General features: G+C 36.5%; 1 protein-coding gene across 4 annotated transcripts in view; it reads left to right on the plus strand.

Moving 5' to 3' along the window:
- Window positions 1-23,446, plus strand: part of LOC131033880 (uncharacterized) — an 84,928-nt gene that overhangs the window by 51,693 nt on the left and 9,789 nt on the right. For all 4 annotated transcript variants that reach the window (XR_009103696.2, XR_009103694.2, XR_009103693.2 and 1 more), the window contains exon 8: window positions 1,885-2,045. Coding sequence is in view for 1 of the 4 variants with exons in the window: in XM_057965181.2 (XP_057821164.1) it covers window positions 1,885-2,045 (161 nt within the window). In the remaining 3 variants the exon portion in view is untranslated. The remainder of the gene's footprint in view (window positions 1-1,884; window positions 2,046-23,446) is intronic.

Genomic DNA, 23,446 nt, shown 5'->3' on the forward strand with positions numbered 1-23,446 from the left:
AAGAAAAAGTGCAGAAGACAAAATAAAGCACTGCGCCACTAACAAATAGCAGTAGAGGGAAAACAAGAGCCCCAAATTCATGTGCTGATGAATACTGGAAAGAAAGAAATCTCATTAAATATCTCTGTCTGTGTCTGAAGTGGGGGAGTCATTTGAGCTAACATCGGTCACTGAAATATCTGATAATGCTAGCCAGACAGCATCCAAGGTCGGAGAGGCCAGGGTGATTCACTCTTGCAACTACAGAAACATTAAGCAATAATGCTTGTAACAGCTGAATATGTAAGCTTGGGGATATTTGTAAGTCCCATGCATGCTTAACTGGAAATAGATAGCACTTCATGAGAAATTAATGGTGCAAATGGATGAATCGTGCCTCATAAATTGTACGCTTGTGTGAGTTGTTGATGGCTGATGTGACAAGATTTGAAAACCCGTTGAAATCATGTTATAGAATTTTTGGGTGTGTTGACGTGCAAAGGTGGAATAGTTTCAAACTAATTTGCTAGTTTGGGTATGGGTCTGGGGTTTGGGTATGACAGTATGTCAATCTTTTTCCTTGTGTATGTTATGGCCGTACAATATAATATACACATTGAATTAATCTAGGTTAATTGTGCTTATGCATTTAAAAGTTACTAGATTAGCCCTAAGGAGAGCCTTGTTTTTCCCAACACACACACATGCATAGACACATGCACAAACAAGCACATAGACACTAACAGATATGTAGACCAAAAACAGAGACAGACACACAAACAAACAGACACAGTCGCACACACACAAACATAGAGATACAGACACACACAGACACAGTCGCACACACACAAACATAGAGATACAGACACACACAGACACAGTCGCACACACACAAACATAGAGATACAGACACACACAGACACAAACACACACACACACAGGCTAACATACATTCACAGACAAAGACTTACAGAAATACAGATACACACACTCTAACAAAGGCACTAACACACATACACACACTCATTAACTCAATTAGGTCGAATCTGCCATGGTAAAGGAGATACAAGGGGACAAAAATCGGGGTTTTGCTGTGCCAAGGTGTCATAGTATCCAAGGACCAAATCTCTAAATTTCTGCCACCATATTCATGGTTTAAACTTTAAAGTACTTTTAGTCCTCTCCTTGAATTTGTGTGAATATAGTTTTTCACTTCTACACTCTTGTTTTACGTATCTTGTTGCTTGAGATCCTAATGAATAGATACCATAGCTCATAGTCCTTGCTATTGCAATAGCTTTTTGTTATACCTCATTTTTGTTGTGATGCAGGAATTATTTAATATGTAACTTTTATAGCATGCAATATGATTTTTCTTTTATCAAAAATGTTGGGATGGTGTATGAGGATGTTAGTTGTTTTTCTGCTGCTTCAAATGCTGATATGGACGTGCGAATGCTCTGTTTTCTAGCTTCAGTTTTGAGCTTTGGTTTTCATCTGCTCATTGATTCCCTTGAGGGGTCTTCACCTTACACTAACAGTTTATATAATTATATCTAATATGTGTATACTGTGTTGGGGTTTACCTTCTTTGGATAGGAGTTATGCATTTGTTGTTCTAGTGTTTTAGTTCATAATTTCATAGGGGGTTTTTAAGATCCTGGGGTTCTTTCAAATCATAGTATTTTTGTATTACAATTTGAATTGAATGAACTTGTGAGTTCCATTGATGTACTTTGATCATTTGTGGACATTAGTTCATTATTACTTTCTACCGCATTGTCTGACCACTACTGGCTAATGTATTTACATTGCAATCAAACAGTTTTGATTATTATTTTGGATTTGGATTATTTTATTGTATTTATGGGTTGACATTTGTTATTTCGAATGACTATTTAACAGGTGAAGACTGTAGAAGGAATTTCAGAACTCCAGATTCCACAAGGCACTCAGCCTGGGGACGTGCTTGTGTTGTCAAAGTTGGGAGTACCCAAGTTTAGCAGACCATCTGTTCGTGGGGATCATTTATTCACTGTTGAATTGACTATCCCTACACGGATCAGGTGCGCTTTTTGTATGAAAGTTTTGTTGATACCTTATTTCTTGAATGCAGCTTTTGATTTTATTTGGAGAAGTTGAGATGATTCTCTCTCTTTTTGGTTATTTCTTTATTTGGAATCAACTTGCTAATTTCATTTAGTTCTTTTCCCAACAGCCAATAGATGGTTTATGTTTTCGTTTTGATTATTGTGGTAATAAATGTAGCAGGCGATAAAGTGTAGAATCTAGAACAAGAAGGATCTCACTCTGAGTTTTCCTTCTTTTGTGGGTTTAAAGAATAGTATTTGGTTCTTCTCCATCTGCTTGAGTTTTTTTTTTTTTTTTGATTTTCATAACATAATGATATAGTTTTCAAATCAAAATTTAAGATGCTATGGTATTTGAGGACTGTTATGTCTTTAATTATCAGGTGTTGCATCTTTTGCCGAGAAGGCATGGAATGCTTTGTAAAATCCCGTACAATCTATTCTTGACCTTGGCACAATTGCTGCAACTTTCTGTATAGGTCATTATTTTTTTTCACATAGTTTAACTGTTGATCAAAGCATTCTTTGGTTTTAGTCTAAATTCATCTTCTTCTTTGCTGTTTCGAAGACAATATAATTCTTGCCATATTTTTACATGTGAAGCAACTTTTAAAAGTGCAAATATTATTAGAAAAAATATGTACATTGAAATATAATTAAATTGGTTCTGCCATTTTTTCACTCTGTTACTGTCATAACTTCTTGCACCTTAAGAGGGTCTCAAACCCTTAAAGATCCTGCTTGATAAAGGGTGGATGCCTGAAGCATGATTTGTGAAAGGATATTAGTCAGAGTAGCTGGATACATCTCTGCCCCTCCTTGGGTGTGCGTAGCCCCGTATTCATATCTAATACGGCGTGGATACACGTCGGATGCTGTACCCACACATGCCTTAAAAAACCTTGATTTTTCAACTGTGCCAAATACTGTGTGATTTGATTTTTTTAAGAATTTGACGTAGATCTTCCTAAACTCAATTTAAAATAACTTCAATCATGCATTTTGTTTTGGTGTATATACAAAACCTACATCAGATGAGGAAGACAAATGAAACGCTTTTCTATTTTAGCAACCCTTTTTTGAAGGTTTTCTTCCAATGCAACTCTACTATCTTTTGCATATTGCAAATTGTTAAATCAACTTATAATTATGTATGTAGCAATTATGTGTCTATATTGCTTTTAAAGTAATGAAAATCTCCTCTAATGACTTTGGAAATTGTGTTAAATATATACATATAGGTTTTTTATTAATGTCATATCCAGCCGTATCCATATTGCGGGTCTAAAAAAATGGCCGTATCCATATCCGATACCGTATCCATATCCGTATCTGTATCTATGTCGTTGCAACTTTGATATTAGTAAATTGCTACATCACCACCTTCATTTTACTTCTGAAGACATGTGGGGAGAGCTAATTTGAAGATTCCCCTTTGCCCTCTTTGTTTGTCGTTTAATATTGTTTGAATTGACAAAGCAAGATAGGTTGAAGGACCATGTCTCAACACTGTGCTTCCATTAGTTTGACTTCTTCCGGTACGGACATGAAAAATGGAGCAAATTGTTCTAACATTACTGATTTAGATTTGATGGGGAATTCAGCAGACAACATACTAAATTGTAGAAAAGTTAATGACTTAATGAACTAAGTAAACCAAAGCAAATGAGGGTGAGTGCAAGATGTTGGGTCCACATTGAAGGGAGTTGAAGGACCATGTCTCAACACTGTGCTTCCATTAGTTTGACTTCTTCCGGTGGGGACATGAAAAATGGAGCAAATTGTTCTAATATTACTGATTTAGATTTGATGGGGAATTCAGTAGACAACATACTAAATTGTAGAAAAGTTAAATGAATTAATGAACTCAGTAAACCAAAGCAAATGAGGGTGAGCACAAGAAGTTGGGTCCACATTGAAGGGAAAAATATTTTCATGCAAAACAGATACATTTCATAAAATTTGGATGCCAAGTTTTAATAAATGGATACCTGCTTAGGTGCACAGATCTGAACCTAAGTTTGTTTAAAAAGTGGTATCCAATTTTTACAGAATGTATATCCATTTCTAGTTCACTCTTGTGGGCATTTCTTCACTATTTAAACGGATATCTGAAAAAAAATGTAAGAGATATCTGTTTTTATAGGGCATTCATCACATTTAAATTCTCAAACTCCCCTCTTCCCTCTCCCTAATTTTGCAAATTTTTAGGCTTGGAATTTTGATTATGAGCCATGGACCTGCAATTATAATGTCATAGTTTACTAAAAGTGACTTTGATGCTATCATTGACAGCTCTATTTTTAATATTTTTAAATGAAATTAAAAATATTATAAATGAGATTTTCTAGTGTGATATCAACAATCCAATAAGCAACCATCAGTAATGGACAAAATCTTGTGTGATATCAACAATGCCCTCAACTCACCATCACCTAGGATGATATGTTTCTTATGGAACTGAGTAAGGATGCATCCTTGTCTAATACAGCTAAGTAGAGACATGTTTCCATGTTTTCTCATTACATTGAAAGTAAATTGATCAATGACCACAATGCAGCTGATACCAAATCTTCTTTGGTCTATTCTGTATGGATTATTAAGAAAGTCTTAAGCATGTTAGGGCCTTTGCCTGTATAACTAGAAGTTGAGAGCTAAATGTTTTGATAAGGGAAAAGACTTGCATGGATTGAAGTATTAAGTGAAAAATGCAATACAAACTGAAAGTCAAACATAGCAGATGCATTATTATGAACAGTGAGAGAATTCAATAGAAGGGCACAAAAATCAGAAGAAATTACTGAAAGGGATGAGAGCAAGCCAAAAATGAGTTGTGCTGCTCTTGTTTCTCCATTTGATTATTTCTACAAGGAATCTGGAATGGTCGCATGAAGTTAAAAAGAGGTGGTAGACAGTACATTGTTATACATGCACATATAAAAATTGCAAGGATATAAACTATTATATAAGAATATTTCATTTGTGTACCTATGAACGGGTTTGTAATTAAGGCTGAGTTACTGTCATACTATTGAAGGTATCAAAATAGCCTATTAGGTTTATTTACACATTGTAGCATTGTGAAAATATTACTACCTGAGTGCCAGCTATTTTATTTGGTCCTCTATTTCTCTCATGTGGCATCATAAAGACTATTTTTATTTCAATCTTTTGGAATGGACAGATCTTGATGTGTATGTTTGTGTGTGTGGAGCATGTTGAACACTTGGGGAAATGGATAGCAATTGATAGCAATAGATACCCAATTCCTTGGATTGAACTAATCGATGACCTACATGGAGTTTTATATATCTTCAAGATTGATTTGAGATTGACTTCTGAGTGGATTTGAGTTTGAGATGAGGATTCATCCAAAACAACTTTCACTTGCACATAAGACATTTTGAGTTTTTAGTCATGACATTGATCCTAATTAATGCTCCAGCCACTTTTCAATCCTGCATGAATTAGGGATTCAACAAACAACTAAATAAATTTATCTTAGTTTCCTTTGATGACATTTTAATATATAGTAAGACATGAGAAGAGCACTTGGGGCACGTGGATGAGGTGTGTGGACTAATAGAGCCACCATTGCTTATAATACCTAACTTGTTGACTTAGTTGAGGGGATTTTTCAGATGTAGTAACTAGAAGAGGTTCGTTCATGGATTTTCTCTGTTGGCTGCACCCTTATCCAATCCAATTAAAAGGGGGCATTTATCTGGAGTGGTTAAGTACAAAGAGGTTTTGAAAGGCTCAAAGAGGTAATGAGCTCTAGTCCCATACTTACAATTTTGGAAGTTTCTCTCCCTTTTGCTTGAGTATGATGCTTTACAAGAGGGAATAGAAGCAATAGTAATGTAAGAATAAACACCCAATAGTTTTTGAGAGCCAAAAACTAAGAGAACTAGAGAGGGGTTTCTCTATCTACAAAAAGGAGATGTTGGTTAGTATGCAAATTCAGACAATATTTAGTAAGCAGGAGGTTTGTGGTAAAGACTAACCATATAAACTTAAAATTCTTCCTAAATTAGAGAGATCTCAACAATAAGTGGTAGAAATGGGTAACTGAGCTCGAAGCTTTTGATGTTAATATTTAATATGTCAAATGCAAAAGTAATGTTTTAGGTGATGCACTTTCCAAAATGCCTACCTTGTGTTCTATTTGAAATATTTCTAATGATTGTAAGGCAGTCGTCATAACTAAATATGCTAAAAAGAATTTTGCTACTGACACCCTCGAGGAGAAATTAAAAAATTATATTTAAGGCTAGCTGATGGTCTCATCTTATATAAACAAAATATCTTCTTAACACTAGAATAAAAAATGAAGAAAAAGATCTTAGAGGCAATACATGATTTCCCATTGTAAAGACATCCAATATATTACAAAACTCACAAGTGAATTAGAGAAAGTTTCTCTTGGAAGGGCATGAAAGAAGATGTACTTAAACATGTCCAAGATTGCATCAGTTGTCAACACAACAAATTAGAATAGACATTTCTAGTAGGTTTGCTACAGCCTTTGATTGTTCTAGAACAAAAGTGGGAAAGTGTATCCATGGACTTTATCATGGCCTTAGTTCTAAGGTACAAGGAAGTATTGCATATATGTGGTTGTGGATAGGCTAACCGAATATGCCAATTTCTTTGCCATCTGATTTGATTTTAGGGCACCCAAAATACAAATTGTAAATGTTTAAGATATCGAATTTCCTAGTTTTTTTTGGCAAGAGTTTTTTTGACTAATTAACATTCCATTCACTTTGATGACAAGTTATCATCCTCAAACAAATGGACTAACATAAATAGTAAACGAGTGGGTAGAAGGATATATAAAGGAATTATGTTTTTGAAAAGCAGAAAGCTTGGGTGAAATTTCTCTACTTTGGAGAATACTATTACAATACGATATATGATATGCCTATTGGCTTGTCTCTTTTCAAATTTTTATAGGGTTATGAAGCACAAAAGTTTGTTAATTTGGTAATCACAAATACAGGGTTATGAAGCACAAAAGTTTGTTAATTTGGTAATCACAAATACAAAAGGTTAATCATAGATACAAAAGGGTGCTAGGGGCTAAGGACTTGGCAAACCAAGAATTGTTTAAGGCATAGTTGAAAAATCAGACTCAAGAAAAACTCGGCAAGCCCCAAGAATACGACTCCGCAAAAATTAGGCAAAAAAATTGACAAATTAAAAAATTGCTTAAATTTCATTAGAAGCATTTTTTTATTTTGCAAAATTTAATGAAGAGATGCATCAAACGAGACAATAAATGAGTACATAAAAGAAATAGGTTGAGTCTAGTTATATATGATTGATTTGAATGCAAGTTGGGTACAAAATGGCATCCTCATGTGGAATGTTGATGGCTGATAGTCTGAAACAAAATGAAATTAGCAAATTGTTTTTGTAAAACTAAAAGTAAATACTACATTAAAACATTTTACGTCTTCCACTTTCCAGCTCTAGTGAAAACTAGGGGAGAGATAGAACTAGAAGGTCTAGTCTTAGGAGTCTGCTGTGGCTCCTTCGCCACGCTCGGCATGATAGGTTGTGGATTGACCTCCATCCTAGCTATAGATGCTAGTGGCAATGCTTCCTCCTTAGCCTCCTCAACCTCCTCAATGCCATCCATTGACAATCCCAATCCACCTCACACCTGCATTGACTGCCTCCCCAAATGATAGATTTCATCCTTAGTAAACAAAGGAGGCTGCTGATCCTGCTCTGTGTTAGAACACAGATTTACTATTGAGAGGGGGGTGGGGGGAGGTGAATCAGTAGTAAATGAATCTCAAAATTTTATCCAATTAGATCCTTTTGTAAAATTGCTTTTCAACTGAAATTGAAACAATAAAGCAAAGCGATCACACATGGAACAACTGCACAAGATTTGACGTGGAAACCGAAGATGGGAAAAACCACGGCAAGTAACGCTGCTAGGATCTTCTGTCCTAATCCAGCCTCACAGTTGAAATTAATTACAATCTTTAAGGGCACGAACCCTGAGGAGTCACCAAACCCCTATCTTAAGAGCACCAACTTTTTCAACACCCTAACTCTACAATCTGAGCACCAACTCAGTAAAAAGCACCAATTTTAAAAATATCATCAATACAAACTGTTACTGATTACAATTATGAGATATTGTCAATCAGCACTTCAAAATCACCAGACTTTACAAAACACATACAAACTTTGAAAGTCTGAACAATACTGTGTCCTTGAATAGAATGGAATAATAAAGTATTGGATGCACAGTGAACAATCTGAAATGTAATCCAATTCTGAATATCAACGTATCTCCGTGAAATGCTGCACAAGTCAATACAAAGGTCAATCTGGAAAGTAATATGTCACTGTGAGACAGCAAAACAAAGCCTCTTTAAACTGCTGTCAACTATTAGATAATATACTGAAAATAAGACTGCAAAGAAGAATGTACTGAAGCAAAGATATACTGTCCTTGAAGGTCTGAGACATTAAAACTTGTTGCTTACTGTCTTATAATTTCACATGTATATGCTCTCGTCTTCAAGCTTTGACGCTGCATATGATCTTTGATGTATCTGTCTTCCTCATCAAATATTTCACTCCAGGTTCCTTATAATGAACTTTGCTTAAACTCTTTCAAATCTTACTCATCGAACTTCAGCATATCACAAGATTTTTCTTTTTAGACTCACACGTATTTCAACACAACTTCATAATCAAATGAAAGTTCTTATATAGAAGATGGAACAAACTGCATATAGTTAGAAAGTTTTAAGTGGTTAGAACTAACAACTCTAAAACGAGACTCGCTCGAAATCGCCCAAACTCGGCGAGTCCGAGTCCGAGTCAGGCCAAACGAGTCCCAAGGGCTCGGACTCGGACTCGGCCGAGTCTGGAGAGTAAACTCGCCAGACTCGCCGAGTTGGCGATTTTGGCTCAAAATCGCCAAACTCGGCGAGTCCTGAGCCCCAGACTCGGCAACTGGCTGGGTTAATAAAATGACCAAAAAAAAAACATTTTAAAAAGTTTTTTTGGAAGGGCGAAATTTGACATTTTGGTCTCTCCGTCAGGATTATTTTATGGAATATAACATTTAAGTATAAGAAAGAAGAAAGATTCTTATACTTTAAGTTATATTCCATATATACTGTCAGGATGTTTGAGAGTGGTTTCGGGCCTCCAGGAGTTATATTGCAAAATCTAGTTTTTGGAGGATTCTTCAGTTTTCCAGACTTAGTCAAATTTCAGGATCAGGACATTCCAGACTTAGCCAAATTTCAGGGCATTTGAAGATCAGGATGACATTCCAGACTTTATCACTCACCAACTTGACCTAGCTTGGACCTTCAAGAATGATACTCACTCACCAAGCAAGACCCAATTAGCAACAAGAGCAAAACTAGGCCCTAAGGAAGACTCTCAAAGAAACCCTAATTCAGACTTGTAATAAGGTTTTTTGGCCTCGCGGGGCACTGCCCCTCGACCTCGCCCTGTATTGCGACAGGGAGTGCGCACCCACCTTGGGGGCGCTGCCCCCAAACCCCTGTCGAAAAATATGGGGGAAACTGCGTCGATAGAAGTAGAGAAAATTTAACCTCCGAGTCTGACATTGATTGGATCGACCAGGTAGATATAGAGGTTGAGACTGTAGCCATGGCAAAGGAGGAGCGGAGAGCACGAGCACAGACAGGAGATTCAGAGGCAGATAGTGACACGGATGTTCCTGATGTTGGTGAGCATGGCATGGTGTCACGGGGAGCGGCTATGGCAGTCAAATCATCCAGGACCTACCTTAGACGCCTTCGCAGGGGGCTGGGGCCGGAGAGTGCAGGCTCCTCTGAGCCATAGACTTGTAGTTGTATTTACCTTTGGTATTTGTATGAAACATTTGATGATGATCATATGATGACATGGATTTTTTATTCCATGAGTTTTGTAATATTGTATACATTTGACAATATTTATATATCTATGTTTGTTATTTTCTTCAGCTACAATTTGCGTTTATGCTTATGTGATTGATGTATACTTGTGTATGTAATCAAATGAGCCGAGTTTGATGATGTTATTGTGTCTTTAAGGTGTATTCAATAAAGGGTGTCTGAAACAAGTTTTAAATATTTAAAAATCTCTAAATTTCTTGAGTTTTTCACTATCCCGAGTCTGGCCGAGTCTGGAGCCGAGTCTGACGCCGAGTCCCGAGTCCGAGTCCGAGTTGGCCTTGCCGAGTCCGAGCCGAGTCCGAGTCCCGTTTCTTTGCTTCCAACTAACTACCAACTATTTCCAACTTCCTTTTCATCGCGGCTTTTCATTCTCCCATTGTTGTAGCTTTTTATAATTGTCTTATGTTTTGTAGAAGTAATGAATGATATTCATTATCAATTCATTGATCACAAATATAATATCTGAGATTCTCTAAGTCTGATTACAACAATATAAAGGCAATGATACTCTTCTGTATATTGTTGACAAGAAAGGAATCACGCCATCTTTGTGGCCATCTTCTGTACGTGTAATGTTTTACACAAACATATCAACCATTTGCGGTGATTTTTTTTTTGAAACATTGATTATGTTCTGATCTAATACTTTCTGTCTATCCAATCTGAGAACCTATTCACAGATTTTAATCAAAGACAAAGATCTGATCTCATACCACAAACTAAATGGTGAGATGGCCATCTGCTGTATAGTCCAATACAAGTTATTTCAACAATTTGAATATGTAGAACGTATCTCATCAAAATTCACAAGCTCAACACTATGGTTTGAAAATCGTGATCTTCGCATCATAATCTGTTAACTGTGTTGATTCTTCTATGCTATCATTATTATATGAACTGAATCATATTTCATTCCTTTTGCAGATGTAAATACATCCATGTATCTGTGGTTCATCATTCAAATACAAATTGTCTCTTGAACAAAATAGGTTTCATAGCAAAATTTGATCATAATAGTATGACTAGAAAACATATTGTGTATGCATACATGTATAACCTGAAAATACTATAATTGATCTTGAAAACATATTTATAATGACATCAATGACAAACTGTGAGTAACACTCTGTCCAATCATTGTTAGGATCTATCTCATCCAAATCAATTGGATCACCTGATATTTCTTCTACCTTTCTTGTGCACAACCAAAAATTATATTGCACAAAGACAAGGTCATTGAGGTGTTTCCAAACTAATCTGTTCCTCTTCTTCATGTGATTGGCCTCAAACAAGCTCTAGTTGTGCTCACAGTTGGATGCACTACAAGTAGGGCAAATCTTTGAAGATTTTGGCTATTTTCCACCCCAATTTGTTCACCTACACTCTTAACAGTCTACAATAAATATAGAAGAGTTAGAAAGCAAATTGAAAACATTTTATATCAAATTATCAGTAGTTGCAAACTTGTAATTTGAATTTCTTAACCTCTAAGATGCATATGATTATACTTGGTGTTTGGCGGTTCTTCCTCTTTTAGCTAGCTCTAAAGAGAAGAGATTACCCTTTTATTTCCTATAACTTTGCAATTCATTGACAATGAGTCTCTCACCTCAACCTACCTCGTCATCCCTTGAATGCATTTAGTGAGGCCCTCAACCTGTTGATTGGGATCTGAGAAAGAATTTGAGAATAAAAAACGAGGGTTGAGGAAGTACCTTGCTGCATGGATTGGTTGGTGGAGTTGCTTGTTCCACCTCCTATCAATAATCACCCATATGGGATTAAATTTGAAGTGGCTCCCCTTGTATTAATTTTTGATAGACTTCTTGGCCCTACGCCATTGGGGTTTGATCCCATCTACCAAGCGGAGAACTCTAATCGAGGACTTTGACACCTACAATCTAAGAGTACAAAAAGATTAAAATTTCAAATTTGTAATGAAGACTTAAAATAAAAAAATTAAATATTTAATTTGAATTTAAATTCAAAGTGTTGCAGTTATTTTTACAATTTCTGTAGCTCTTTGTGCATATAAGTTGGCGAAGACTACACATGCAACCTCTCTCCTTTAGTCTTCTTCGAATAAGTTGAGTCTAGCCATCCTTGGCTTACAAACATTTGTTTCAAAGCCATCAATGAAACAAGAATGCTTTGCAACATTAAGAAAATCGTTGCAAACTTTGTGACATCTGATCTTACCAATTGTTTCCTTTGGGTGTGATCTCTCATCAAGTGAAGAACCCAAGGGTTATTGTAGATAAATTTTGTGATCCTCCGTAGATTCTCTACAATTGGTGTCACCCAATCAAGTTTGCCTATGCCCTCCAAAAGAAGGTCAAAGACATGTGCTGCACAAGGTGACCAAAAAATTGTTATGTGTTTCTCATGGAGGATTCTCCCAACTGCCACATATGCTGCTGCATTGTCAATCATTATTTGTACCACATTTTTAATTCTTGTCTTTGTGACAACTTGCTCCAAAATTAAAGCCAAAGTTTCTGCAGTTTTTACTTTGGAGGTATCCATTGATTTTAAGAAAATCACATCATTCTTGCAAGCTACCAAAAAATTAATGATGGCGTTTTTTCCATCTGTCCATCCATCATAAAGAATAGTGCAGCCATATTTTATCCATTCCTTTCTTTGATCTTTGACCATTGCCTTTGCCCTATCAGTTTCATTCACGTGCAACTTACAAGTACAAAGTAAAATTAAGTACACAATGTTAGTTTTTAAACGAAAAATAGCATAAACTTAACATAAATTACTATAAAAATCTAGTCTAAAACTCAACATAAATTATCAAAAAAATTGAATGAACTAACTTGCCACTCAAGTCTTTTCCCACAATTGTCAATACAGTAACCAATTTCTTCCAATAAGGATTGATTGCCACATTGAAAGGGATGTTGTTAAAGTACAAAAAATCAGCACTTGCAATGTTAAAGTGCCTACAAATGATGGTAGCGACATCGATGGGTTAGAGCTTGAAGTTGAACCGGATGCAAAACCTTCTCTACATGCCATTATAAATTAACCTACACATATAAAGTGAAAGCACAAGTCGTTAACAATTTAATGAAATGATTACAAACAACCTAAATTAATTTAAATCAATGTAGATTAGTTGAAATTAGTAAAAATCTAATCTAATCTAAGATTCTAAACATTATCTTCATAAAAAAAGGATTCAAATAAAAAAAATAGATAGGGTATGAAAAAGCTGTGAAAACAATGAAAAAAATAAAAAAGAATTGTCAAAAAAGGGTGATGAATCGTGTTTTGTGGAATCTAAATCTATTTAGAGTACTTAGTGTTAACATTGATGATTTTTTTTAAACCTAGATGTAGGAAAAAAGAAGTGAAGTTTTTTTAAATACCAAAGAAAAAGAAAATAAAAAAACCTGCTTGGAAATTCACTTTGCCTTTGAAATTCCCCTGAAAAACTCTTTAGATCTTCACTCCTTGGTTCAAAATTGTTGCAGGTGGACTGGTAGATGGTTAAGAGGGTTTTTTTTTTTGGCTGAGAGAGCAAAACTAGAGAGCAAATATGAAATGAAAATCACTTTTTGCTGGCTGTGAGGGTCTTATTTTTTTGCGGCCGATTTTTTCCATCAGACTAGTTGAGCTTTTGTGAAATTTTTTCCAAAAACTTTGAGAGTTTTTTTGCGGGTTTTTAGTTGGAAAACTCAGGGCCGAAAAGAACTTGCCGAGTCTTGCATCTAGGGTTTAAGGTACTTAATAATCACCTGCTGGAAGCTTTAGTGCAACGCAAGTTATATGCAGATTGGCACATGACTAAGAGATTATTCATGTGGGAAGCATGGTCTTCTAAAATTGCAGCTATATAAGTAATCATTTCTCAAAAGAAGTGAAGTTGAAATAATCAAGCGATGCTTCTATGAATCCTGCAAGATCACAAGGAAGTTTTGATAAGTCGCCTATAAACTGGAATTGCTAGAAGAATGCAAAATCTGTAATGTTTTTCATGTCTCATGTCTCAAGTGGGTGAGTGTGTAATATATTACACCTTTTATATTGTTGCCATCTTTGGATGATGAGGGAAAATCAATTTTAGAACTAGAAACCATTTTTTACATTGGGGAGAATAAATTGAGAAGCAAAATAATCATTGAGTACCTAGTAAGCTGGGCAAATCTTCTCATAGAGGACACCACTTGAGAGGGAGCTGAAATCCTTGAATATTCAAATTTGCATTGTTGGAGGTCAAACAATCTTGGGAACGGAGGATTGTCAGGTAACTTTTTGCAAAATTAATATAGGGGAACTTGGAAGCCCAATACTTCTATTTTCTATGGGCCAAGGGGAATAAAATTAGCTAAATAATATTTTAATAATGTTTTAAGTTTTTACAATTGAAATATTTTAATTATTCTAAAAAGGGACAATGTAAAGATTAAAACTAAAATGGAATGTCTAAGTGGGTTCAGGTAAGACCTCTTTAATACCCTGAGGATTGCAAAATCTGATTCTGGATTTTTGGTAGTTGGGCACCCAAGCGAGTTAGGGAAACATCAAAACAAAATGGATTCATGATGGTTGTTTGATGAGTTGGATGAAAGTGAAAGATGAGATTGGATAGAAAGATACAAGTAGAGTAAAGGTGGAATGGATTAGAAGATTGAAGAAAAGATCTTAAGATTTGTTTTGATATCAAAAAATCTTAAGGTTGACCTTCTAAAGCTTAGATTTAGATTTGGTTTAAACTCATATTTGGAATAATGGAACTTGATTTTGGATGAATGGATAGATTAGATGGCTCAAATCAAGGTCGAAGAAGTATAACACTTGATGAAGTGATTGGATTGATTTGGACAAAAATGATGGTCTAAGAGGTAGAAATGCCATAGTAGGATGCATATGTGTTGTTTTAACTTTTTGTAGATGTGTTGAAACATGAAATGCTTAAGAAGTAGATGCATTGAAGGATGATAGATTCATTGATTTAGGGTGTAGATGCATTGAGATGCAATTTCATGGTTTGTTAAGTGTATATGCTAAAATAGTGCAATAGTGCTAGAGTAAGGTTTAGATGCACCAAGGGTTGGAATGGCCTAGAAGTAGATATAGTTACAAGACTCCCTTGGACTTGTGAAGACTTGATGAGTCCTGAGGCAAGTGGGACAAAATGAGTTTTGGGGACTCGAGACTTGGGTACCTAACGAGTCTTGGAGACTCACTGTGTTTTCTATGTTGGTATGTTTGCCGTTGCACCAAAAGCTCGAGTTGTTAACGAACGTCACAAACACTAGACTTACCCAGATCCACAGGAGGCGGTTAAGCCATGTCGCGAACCTCGAAGGAGGTGCTGACCACCAAGTCAACAATCTCCCCCTTAGCACCGATTGAGGGTTCTGCACCGACAGAATGAAGGAGACCTCTTGGGATTTGAACCCGTGACCCAAGGTTTTGATACCAATTGTTGGTATGTTTGCTATTGTGCCAAAAGCTCGAGCTGTCAACGAACGTCACAAACACCAGGCTTACCCAGATCCACGGGAGGCGGTTAAGCCATGTCGCAAACCCCGAAGGAGGTGCTGACCACCAAGTCAACATTTTAGACTCACCACCCAATGAGTCTTGCAGGGTAGATTCGTCCATGGTTGGGGAATTTTCTTTAAAAAAAAGATCAAAATAAATGTAAATTGTTAGATTGATGTTTTAGTTACTTCGAAAAAGGGCTTACGACCTTTCAATGGTTGTTTAGTTTATGACATGCCCATCTAGGATTTACAAATAAAATATGAAAATGGTTGCTACTAAGCCCCATAACACTATAAATCTAACCAATTAATAGATCAATGATGCATCTTGATCATAAAATAGACAAAATACATATCTGTTGTTGCAAATCTCTGCATCTTCACAGTCAAAGCCATATTCAAGGATTATCTTGTTTCGTATATTTGGCAATTTATTTTGCTTACAAGGATTGCCATAGGCAAAGTTAGCATGCTACAATCATTGTACTACTGAATTCAAGTTATGTCATAGATGGCAAGAAATACCATTTTCATAATGCAAAAAAGTATCAATGATGACCTGCATACACAACTCATAGAACAATCCAATCTATTAGTATCCTAGCTAAGGTTGAGCTTGAACATAAACATTTATCTTTTTACTTAACCCTTCCTCTTTGTTAATGAGCTTCATAACAAAACGTGCAGTCTTGAAGACTTCAAGAAAACTTTAATATTAAATCCCTCACTTGAATATACACTCTAGTCACTAAGACACAAGCAAACACCATCATCTGGGAGCTATGTTAGATGCGAGTGCATGACTTGCTTTGATGTTGGGATTAGTAATGTAGGTTCATTTGAGCCACAAACTTATATTTTTTATTTTTGATATTTGTTTTGATGCCATGGATTTCAAGATCCATGAGATTTGTATACCTTTGACAATATTTATAATTTTAAATTTATATATCTGTGAATGTTGTTTCCTTAAGGATGTATACTTGTGTATATAGTCAAAGTAGCTTTTATTTGATTAGTTTATTGTCTCTCTAAAGTTTATTTATTGAAGGGTTCATGAAACAAGTTTTGAATCCTTGGAAATCTCTTTATTTCATGGTTTTTCCAATTTGTTTGAGTTTGGGTGTTGAGTTGTGTTGATGTGGTTTTTATGCACTTCATACATAGAATAAAATACCAAGCTATCTTATCCTCTCTTGATCAAAATCCTCTCAAATGCTTAATTAAGTGATCACTTGAGGTGACTCCAAGGTTCCAAATGTTAAGTCTTGACTTTGTACATGGATAGACTCAGTGATTGTGATGTGATTTGCTGGAATCACAAGGGGGACTTACATTGAACATGGATGTTTGAATGCTGCTGGAATGTGGGATTTTACTTGACTTTAAAACAAATGGCAAAAAAGATAGGGTTTAGGGAGTCTAATTGAATCCTAGAATGTAAGAGACTATGAATGATTTAGTGAAATTCAACCATGCTTTGTTTCGCCATGCAAGGAACAACTAGGCAAAGCTGGTGCGATTTTCTTAGGGGAGCAAAATGATGTTCAAATTACTACCAACAACATAGACACCATCAATGTAATGCATATCAATGAGTGAGTAGCAATCGAAGTTAAGCTCATGTAGAGAGTTCAGTTGACCACGCAAGGTACAATCAGCAAAATACTATTAGTATGAACATATGAATTTCACCACTAATCATTCACAATAACTTCCATTCATCTAACCAACATGAAAATAAATGAGAAGTAGAGATCATGCAAATGTTGAATCAATACATGAAATTCACCATATCTTCAATGAAAATAATATGTTTCTTGCAACAAAGTCTTGGCAACAATCTTCTTTTCTCCTACTCTACTCTAGCTATTTGCTAAAAATATACTTGCTACTGAACTATTAACCTTTATAAATGAGGAGAGCAAGCCTTATATAGTGCTCTCAATACAATTGAATGGCTAGGATCAAATGCACATCAATGGTCAAGATTGAAAGTTAGAAATCCTAATTAGGGTTTGTTACACCCATTACATAGCATTTAATGCTTGACCAATGATAAAATTACAATAAATGGGACACATGTCCTTTAAAGTTTGACCAATGAATGATGAGGTTAAGTACATTGAACTTCGTGCCCACATGTGGTAGTTATCCTTGTTGGATGAATCAAGTGCATTGAATTTGGATGCCTTGACTTGGAATGATGGATTGTGTTGTTGATGACCGAGGGCCTCCTCAGCTTGCTCCTTGGAACTCATCACAAGTGTTTGTGTTTTGAGCAATATCTCTTGATACTCAACATTTCCGAGCGCTTGCAGTGATGATGAGAGTGAATTAGATGATGGTGGGAGATATTCCCAAATTGCATTGTCCTCTCTGACTTGATCACCTTCACTTGAGGTCTCCGTCTTGGATTATTCTCTTGTTGTACTGGCAGCAATTCTTGGTATTCCAAAGGAAATTCAAGATAGTCATATGTTCCTTGATGCCTCCGTGATGTGGCATCCCCCTCTTACAACCATCAATGTGAATGTCTTTGATCCCTCAAAATGGTATTGTCTTCTCTCCATTCTTCCATGTGCTTGTTTCCTTTCGTTCACTACCCTCAGTCTCTTGCATGTCTAAGCCTCTGATGCACTTGTTGATCCGACCTTGAAGTATGTTGATCCTTGCCTTGGTGATGTTACCACGACTTTGCCTTCACTTGCAATCAGACCTGCAAGAGACAATTTACTCATTATTACATCATAAGCTGAAAGAAACACTTGCTAATTTTACAAAATCAATCAAATTCCTGCCACTCAGGTTAATGAATTAGGATCGATTTATCTGATTCTAGGTCTGTTCCATGTCTGATTTTTATACTGATTTCAGGTCTGATTCACTGATATTTTGAAGTCTGATTGTTCATGCTTTGTCTGAGACTCCACCTTTTGTAGGTCTGATTTATGTATTCCACCAAGTGGTGGACAAATTGTTGTTATTCATTACCTACCTAAGCCGTGGATTTGGGAGGCTACTGGAAATATCTTAGAGTAGGCTGGGCTTTTGAGGGGTCGTTTACAGTGCTCTCAAGCTGGCTGGGATTTTCATGGCCAAGTAGAAGTGATGAATGATGGCCAGACTTTTAGAGGGGCACTGGCAGTGCTCCAAGGCTTCAACATTACTTGCTCAATGAATCGTTCAAGGCATCTCCAGTCCTTCTAGGTAGATTTTACCAACCTTATTCAACATTATCCTTCAAAAACACTAAGCGTTCAACTCCACCAAGCATGGATCTCAGCAAAATGAAGGGCATGTACATCCTAGCTGGGCTTTTGATAACCAACTGGAAATGCAAGGGTAGCTGGACTTTTCGGGTGCCATAAGAAGTCATCAAGGTAGGCCAGACTTTTTGATGTGTAGTGGAAATGGTGTGAAGAAGGCTGGGCTTTTGGGTAGCAAGTGGAAGTTGCTCAATCCAATGCCATTCTACTTCAACACTAACATCTCAAGCTCAATTAACTTTCCACGCATCCTTGTCTTCCTTTACTAAGGCATTGTGTTGTCATTCAACAAGGAATTAAGAAAGCATCATCGCCCTTAAGTCCTTCAAACATTCAACCTCCACGAGGCATAGATCCTAGCAAGTGGAAGGGGATATACATCTAAACTGTGGTTTTGAGCATGAAGTGCAAGTAAGCTTCTCCAAGGTAGTTCGGGGTTTTGAGATGGTGAGGGAAGTTTCCATCCTGACCTCTCTAAGTTGCAAATGTCTCAATCATATTCATTTCTTCATCAAACTAGCCATTTGTTTGGCCTGACTTCATGTTATTGCCCTTTGGCCAAGTTATGGATTCATCAACCTTGGAGGTAGGCTGGACTTTTTGAGTGTAATTGGTAGGCCGAGCAAAGATGATCGAACTATTTGGTGCTAAGAGGAAGTCCTTCCAAGCTGGCCAGGGTTTTGATGTGAAGTGGAAGTAGGCTAGGGGTAGCCGGACTTTTCAGGGCCAACTGGAAGTTGATGAGGCAGGTAGTGGAAGTGGAAGTCAAGGGGGACTCACTTATTGCCACCAACTTCCAACATCACAATCAAGACCCTGTTTGCTGCTCGTCAAACACTTCCTATTGGTTGATTGCTCAATGCTTCTTGATTGATCCTCGCCTCCATGCTCCAACCTAAAGATGTCCACTTGCTTGCTTGACTACTCATCACACTCAGACTTATAGCTTGATCTAGAAGCTGCATTGCATCCCCTCTCAAGCAAGAGGTTAATAGCTAAAGACATGAATGCCAAGCAAAAAGTGGGGGTCCCCATGTGCAATGGGGTGATGTGTGAAAACGTCACAAGTTGGATCTCGAGTAAAAAATCAGCTTTCGAGTTCGAGTCTTGTAACACTGGTAGATACATTGAAATAGTGTGCAAATGCACTAAACTGTGGACCTAGAAGAATTTTAATGATTTTGGACAAAATTGGTTTGGATTGTCAAGGGTTTGGACCTAGGACCTTAGGATGAAGACTCAAGGATGAATTAGACGAATGAGCTTGATGCTAGATTAGGAGAAGGGATTGGAGTTGAAGAATGGATTGGTAGAGGATTTTGTTGGTTACTGGGATTAGAGATGGGTCAAGAATCAAGACCTTAGGTGATGATTTGATTGGATTCGATTCTATACTTAGGATAAGCTATGTTCCTAAGCAAAGATCATTTTAATGGCCTACTTGAGATAAATATTACGACTACATCATCATCGGGGAGCTTTGATTTGATTGGGGTCATGATTAATGATGGGTGTTGATATTTATTTTGAGGGGAGTTGTTTAGATTGAAATAACTAGAGGGATGGACACAATTGAGGATTGGAGAGGGAGATGATTAGGTGAATGAAAGGGTTTGAGTAGGGTTTTGGATATAACCGATAAGTGATCTTGGATTATAAGATAGATTAAGAGAGAGCTAAGGTCTTTAAAATCTCATCGAGGGGATCGATTAAGATTAGGAAGATTTAGAGAGGAATTGGATAGTTTAGAAGAAATGATTATGGAGACTAATGGGATGACTAGGCTTGATTATAAGAAATTTATTAGAACGGTTTGACTGAAAAGACTTTTGGTTGGGTTTGATGTCTTGATTTGGAAGAAAGGATGAGGTTGACTTGGATTTACATTAGATTGAAGTGGAGCTTGATCTCTATCAACGTTTGAAAGCAAACAATTCAACAAGAACTCCATGCAAATGATTTTGGATTTCAAGGGGGTTGCATGGGTTTCGAAGATGGAGACACTCCAAGCATGATAACAACCTATGATTATTTAAGTGGGTGTATCAATCCTTGTAGGCCCACTGATATGCATCTATGAAACGATTAGTAGGTAGGAAGTGCCAAATTACATGGGTCTCATAACCATTGGAAGGCATTGAGGCCTTCCCCAAGGTAAATTCTACCTCTCACCAATCGGAAGTATGTTGTATCTTCTTGGATCTAACTGTTTATTGGTGCACTACAAGGAAAAATTGTGGGTGGATCCTATTAGGAGGAAAGGATGGTTGCTTGGTGCGTCCTTGATGTATTGCAAGGGTATGCGAGGTCAATTTGTACATGAAAGCAAAAGATGTCAAACAGCTAAGAGAAGGGGTTAACCCACCCTTCACATTTAGTTTTCCAAGGTATAAAGATTTTGATGGCTTATCTTGAATGTCAAGATTCCATTTTCAAGAGGTGTGGCTTTCAATTCACACCTTGCTTTTTACACACCATCGAATTGTTATAGTTGGGGTTGTGGCTTTAAATATAAGAGACCAACTCAATTGTTTGATCTCAAAGATCACCCAAGGGTGCGAGGAGAGAGCATATGCTCGACTATGGCTTAACAAACATGGCTTACAAGATTAATTCCCCCTAAGAAATTGAAATGTCCCTAGATTCACAAGAAAACGACTTTGACAAATGATTGCTACAAATGGTATGTTAGCAGTTTATGGATTAAGGTCTTGGACATTCATTTTCCTACAAACGAGGGTGTAAGAACACAAGACACAATGAAGAAATGCCAATTAGACGATGAAACGATGTTACCCAAGTAGATACATTGAAACAAGGTGTAGAAGTTTTTAAATAGGGTGCAAATCTGCTGAACTGCAGATAGTTCAGATCAGTCAAAAGCATATGCACTACAGCAGGTGCATAACTGCTGCAATATGTTGCAGATGTGCCGAACTGTTAATAGGCCCTGTAAACTGTGCTAAACCTGCAAAAAACAGGGTCAAATTAGCAAAATAGCTCAGGGAAATGATGGAAAAGACATTTGGACCCCTAGAACCATCAAAATTTGGAAAACAGAGAAGAAGAGGTGTTGGGAGTGATGGAAATGAGATTGGGGATGTTGATTTGCAGAAATGTCACACTGAACACAGAAATGCCATAATAGCTTGTAGATCTGCTTCATGAAAATAGCCAAAAAATCTGATGGAAACCTGCCAAAATGAAGTTTTAAGTTGGAGAAAAGAGGGTTAGGATGGTGTATATGAGAAAATCTGAGCAGATTGAACACAAAAAATAATATTTTGTTTTCTCTAATACATACTCATTTATTTGATCGTGTTACATTTTTATTGTAGTTCCATGTCCTACATTCTAGGAAACCTCCTATAACAATTACCCTATTATGTGATAACAAATAAACAACTTAATCAACACTATTGTATGTATCCTAAAGATTATCTATGGGAATAGGAGTGATGTAATATTCCTAGCACTCCTCTATATTGCATCATTCTCCAAAAGAGAATAAGTGGACCAACAATACTTGATGACCACGTTTAGTAGTTCATTATAAGGTATGTGTACAGACAGACACATCTACTTGTGACAAGCAATAGTGGAACTAGCCTCACTACACTCGCTGTACTTTTATCCAAGGGTAGGGACATCCACAAATGAAATGAAGGATAGGGACAAACACAACTAACTAAGGTCTTACAACAACTTTGGATAAGGACTAACACATCTATTTAACTTCAAGGTTATGGATAGCGACATAGTATATACACTTTCGCTCGCAACAATTCTGATTGGGGACAAACACATCCAATCATAATTAACAACTTTAATGATTAATGACAAACACATCCAATCACTCAGCAAACGAATGTGATTGGGGACACACATACAATCATATACACCATTTCATGAATGGGGACAAACATATCCATTCACCAACAATCAAGAATTGTGATTAGGGATAGACACATCCAATCATTGATAAAAAGTTTGATAACCAAGTCCTCTTTGTCACGTATGCAACCACTAGTATAGATAATTGCCACTTTGATCATAAATGATGAGATGTTTACTGCCGCCACTAAGAAACCAATCTTGGATTTTAGTCATTTTGGCACAAGTTGTTTTGTCACTAAAAACAATTTTGTGGTCCCATCACTAGTGACTAATGAGAGGTCGTTGAACGTCCTCCAACCTCCTATTCCTCCATCCTGTAGTAGATTTGGCAAGGTTTTTTTGAGGCTTAATTTGAGAATGCCCTCCTTGATGTGAACTTCTCTTCTACAAAACTTGGGAGTGTTGAGTACCGATCATGCACTCCAAATACATTTCTTTCTGTCTTTTTTTAAACATAAAAATTTAATACAAATAACTTACTCATTGAAATTGAGAGCCAAATTAGATAGAAATTGCCTCCAAACATATAAAACGCACCAAAGAAGCAATAGTTTGCAAAACATCGTGATTGTACTCAATTAATCCCAAATCTTGGAGCCAGCTGATTTATTCCCTGAAAAAATTCCGATTCACAAAAAAATCGTTGACCCAATTTTCAATGACTTTTTGCTTTTAAATCGTGTTTAAATCATGTAAAAAACCACAAAAAATGGCAAAAAAAGAGAGAAAAATTGTTGTAAAAACTGACTAAACCCTAG

This window comes from Cryptomeria japonica, chromosome 5, assembly GCF_030272615.1.
Source record: "Cryptomeria japonica chromosome 5, Sugi_1.0, whole genome shotgun sequence".
Lineage (NCBI taxonomy): Eukaryota > Viridiplantae > Streptophyta > Pinopsida > Cupressales > Cupressaceae > Cryptomeria > Cryptomeria japonica.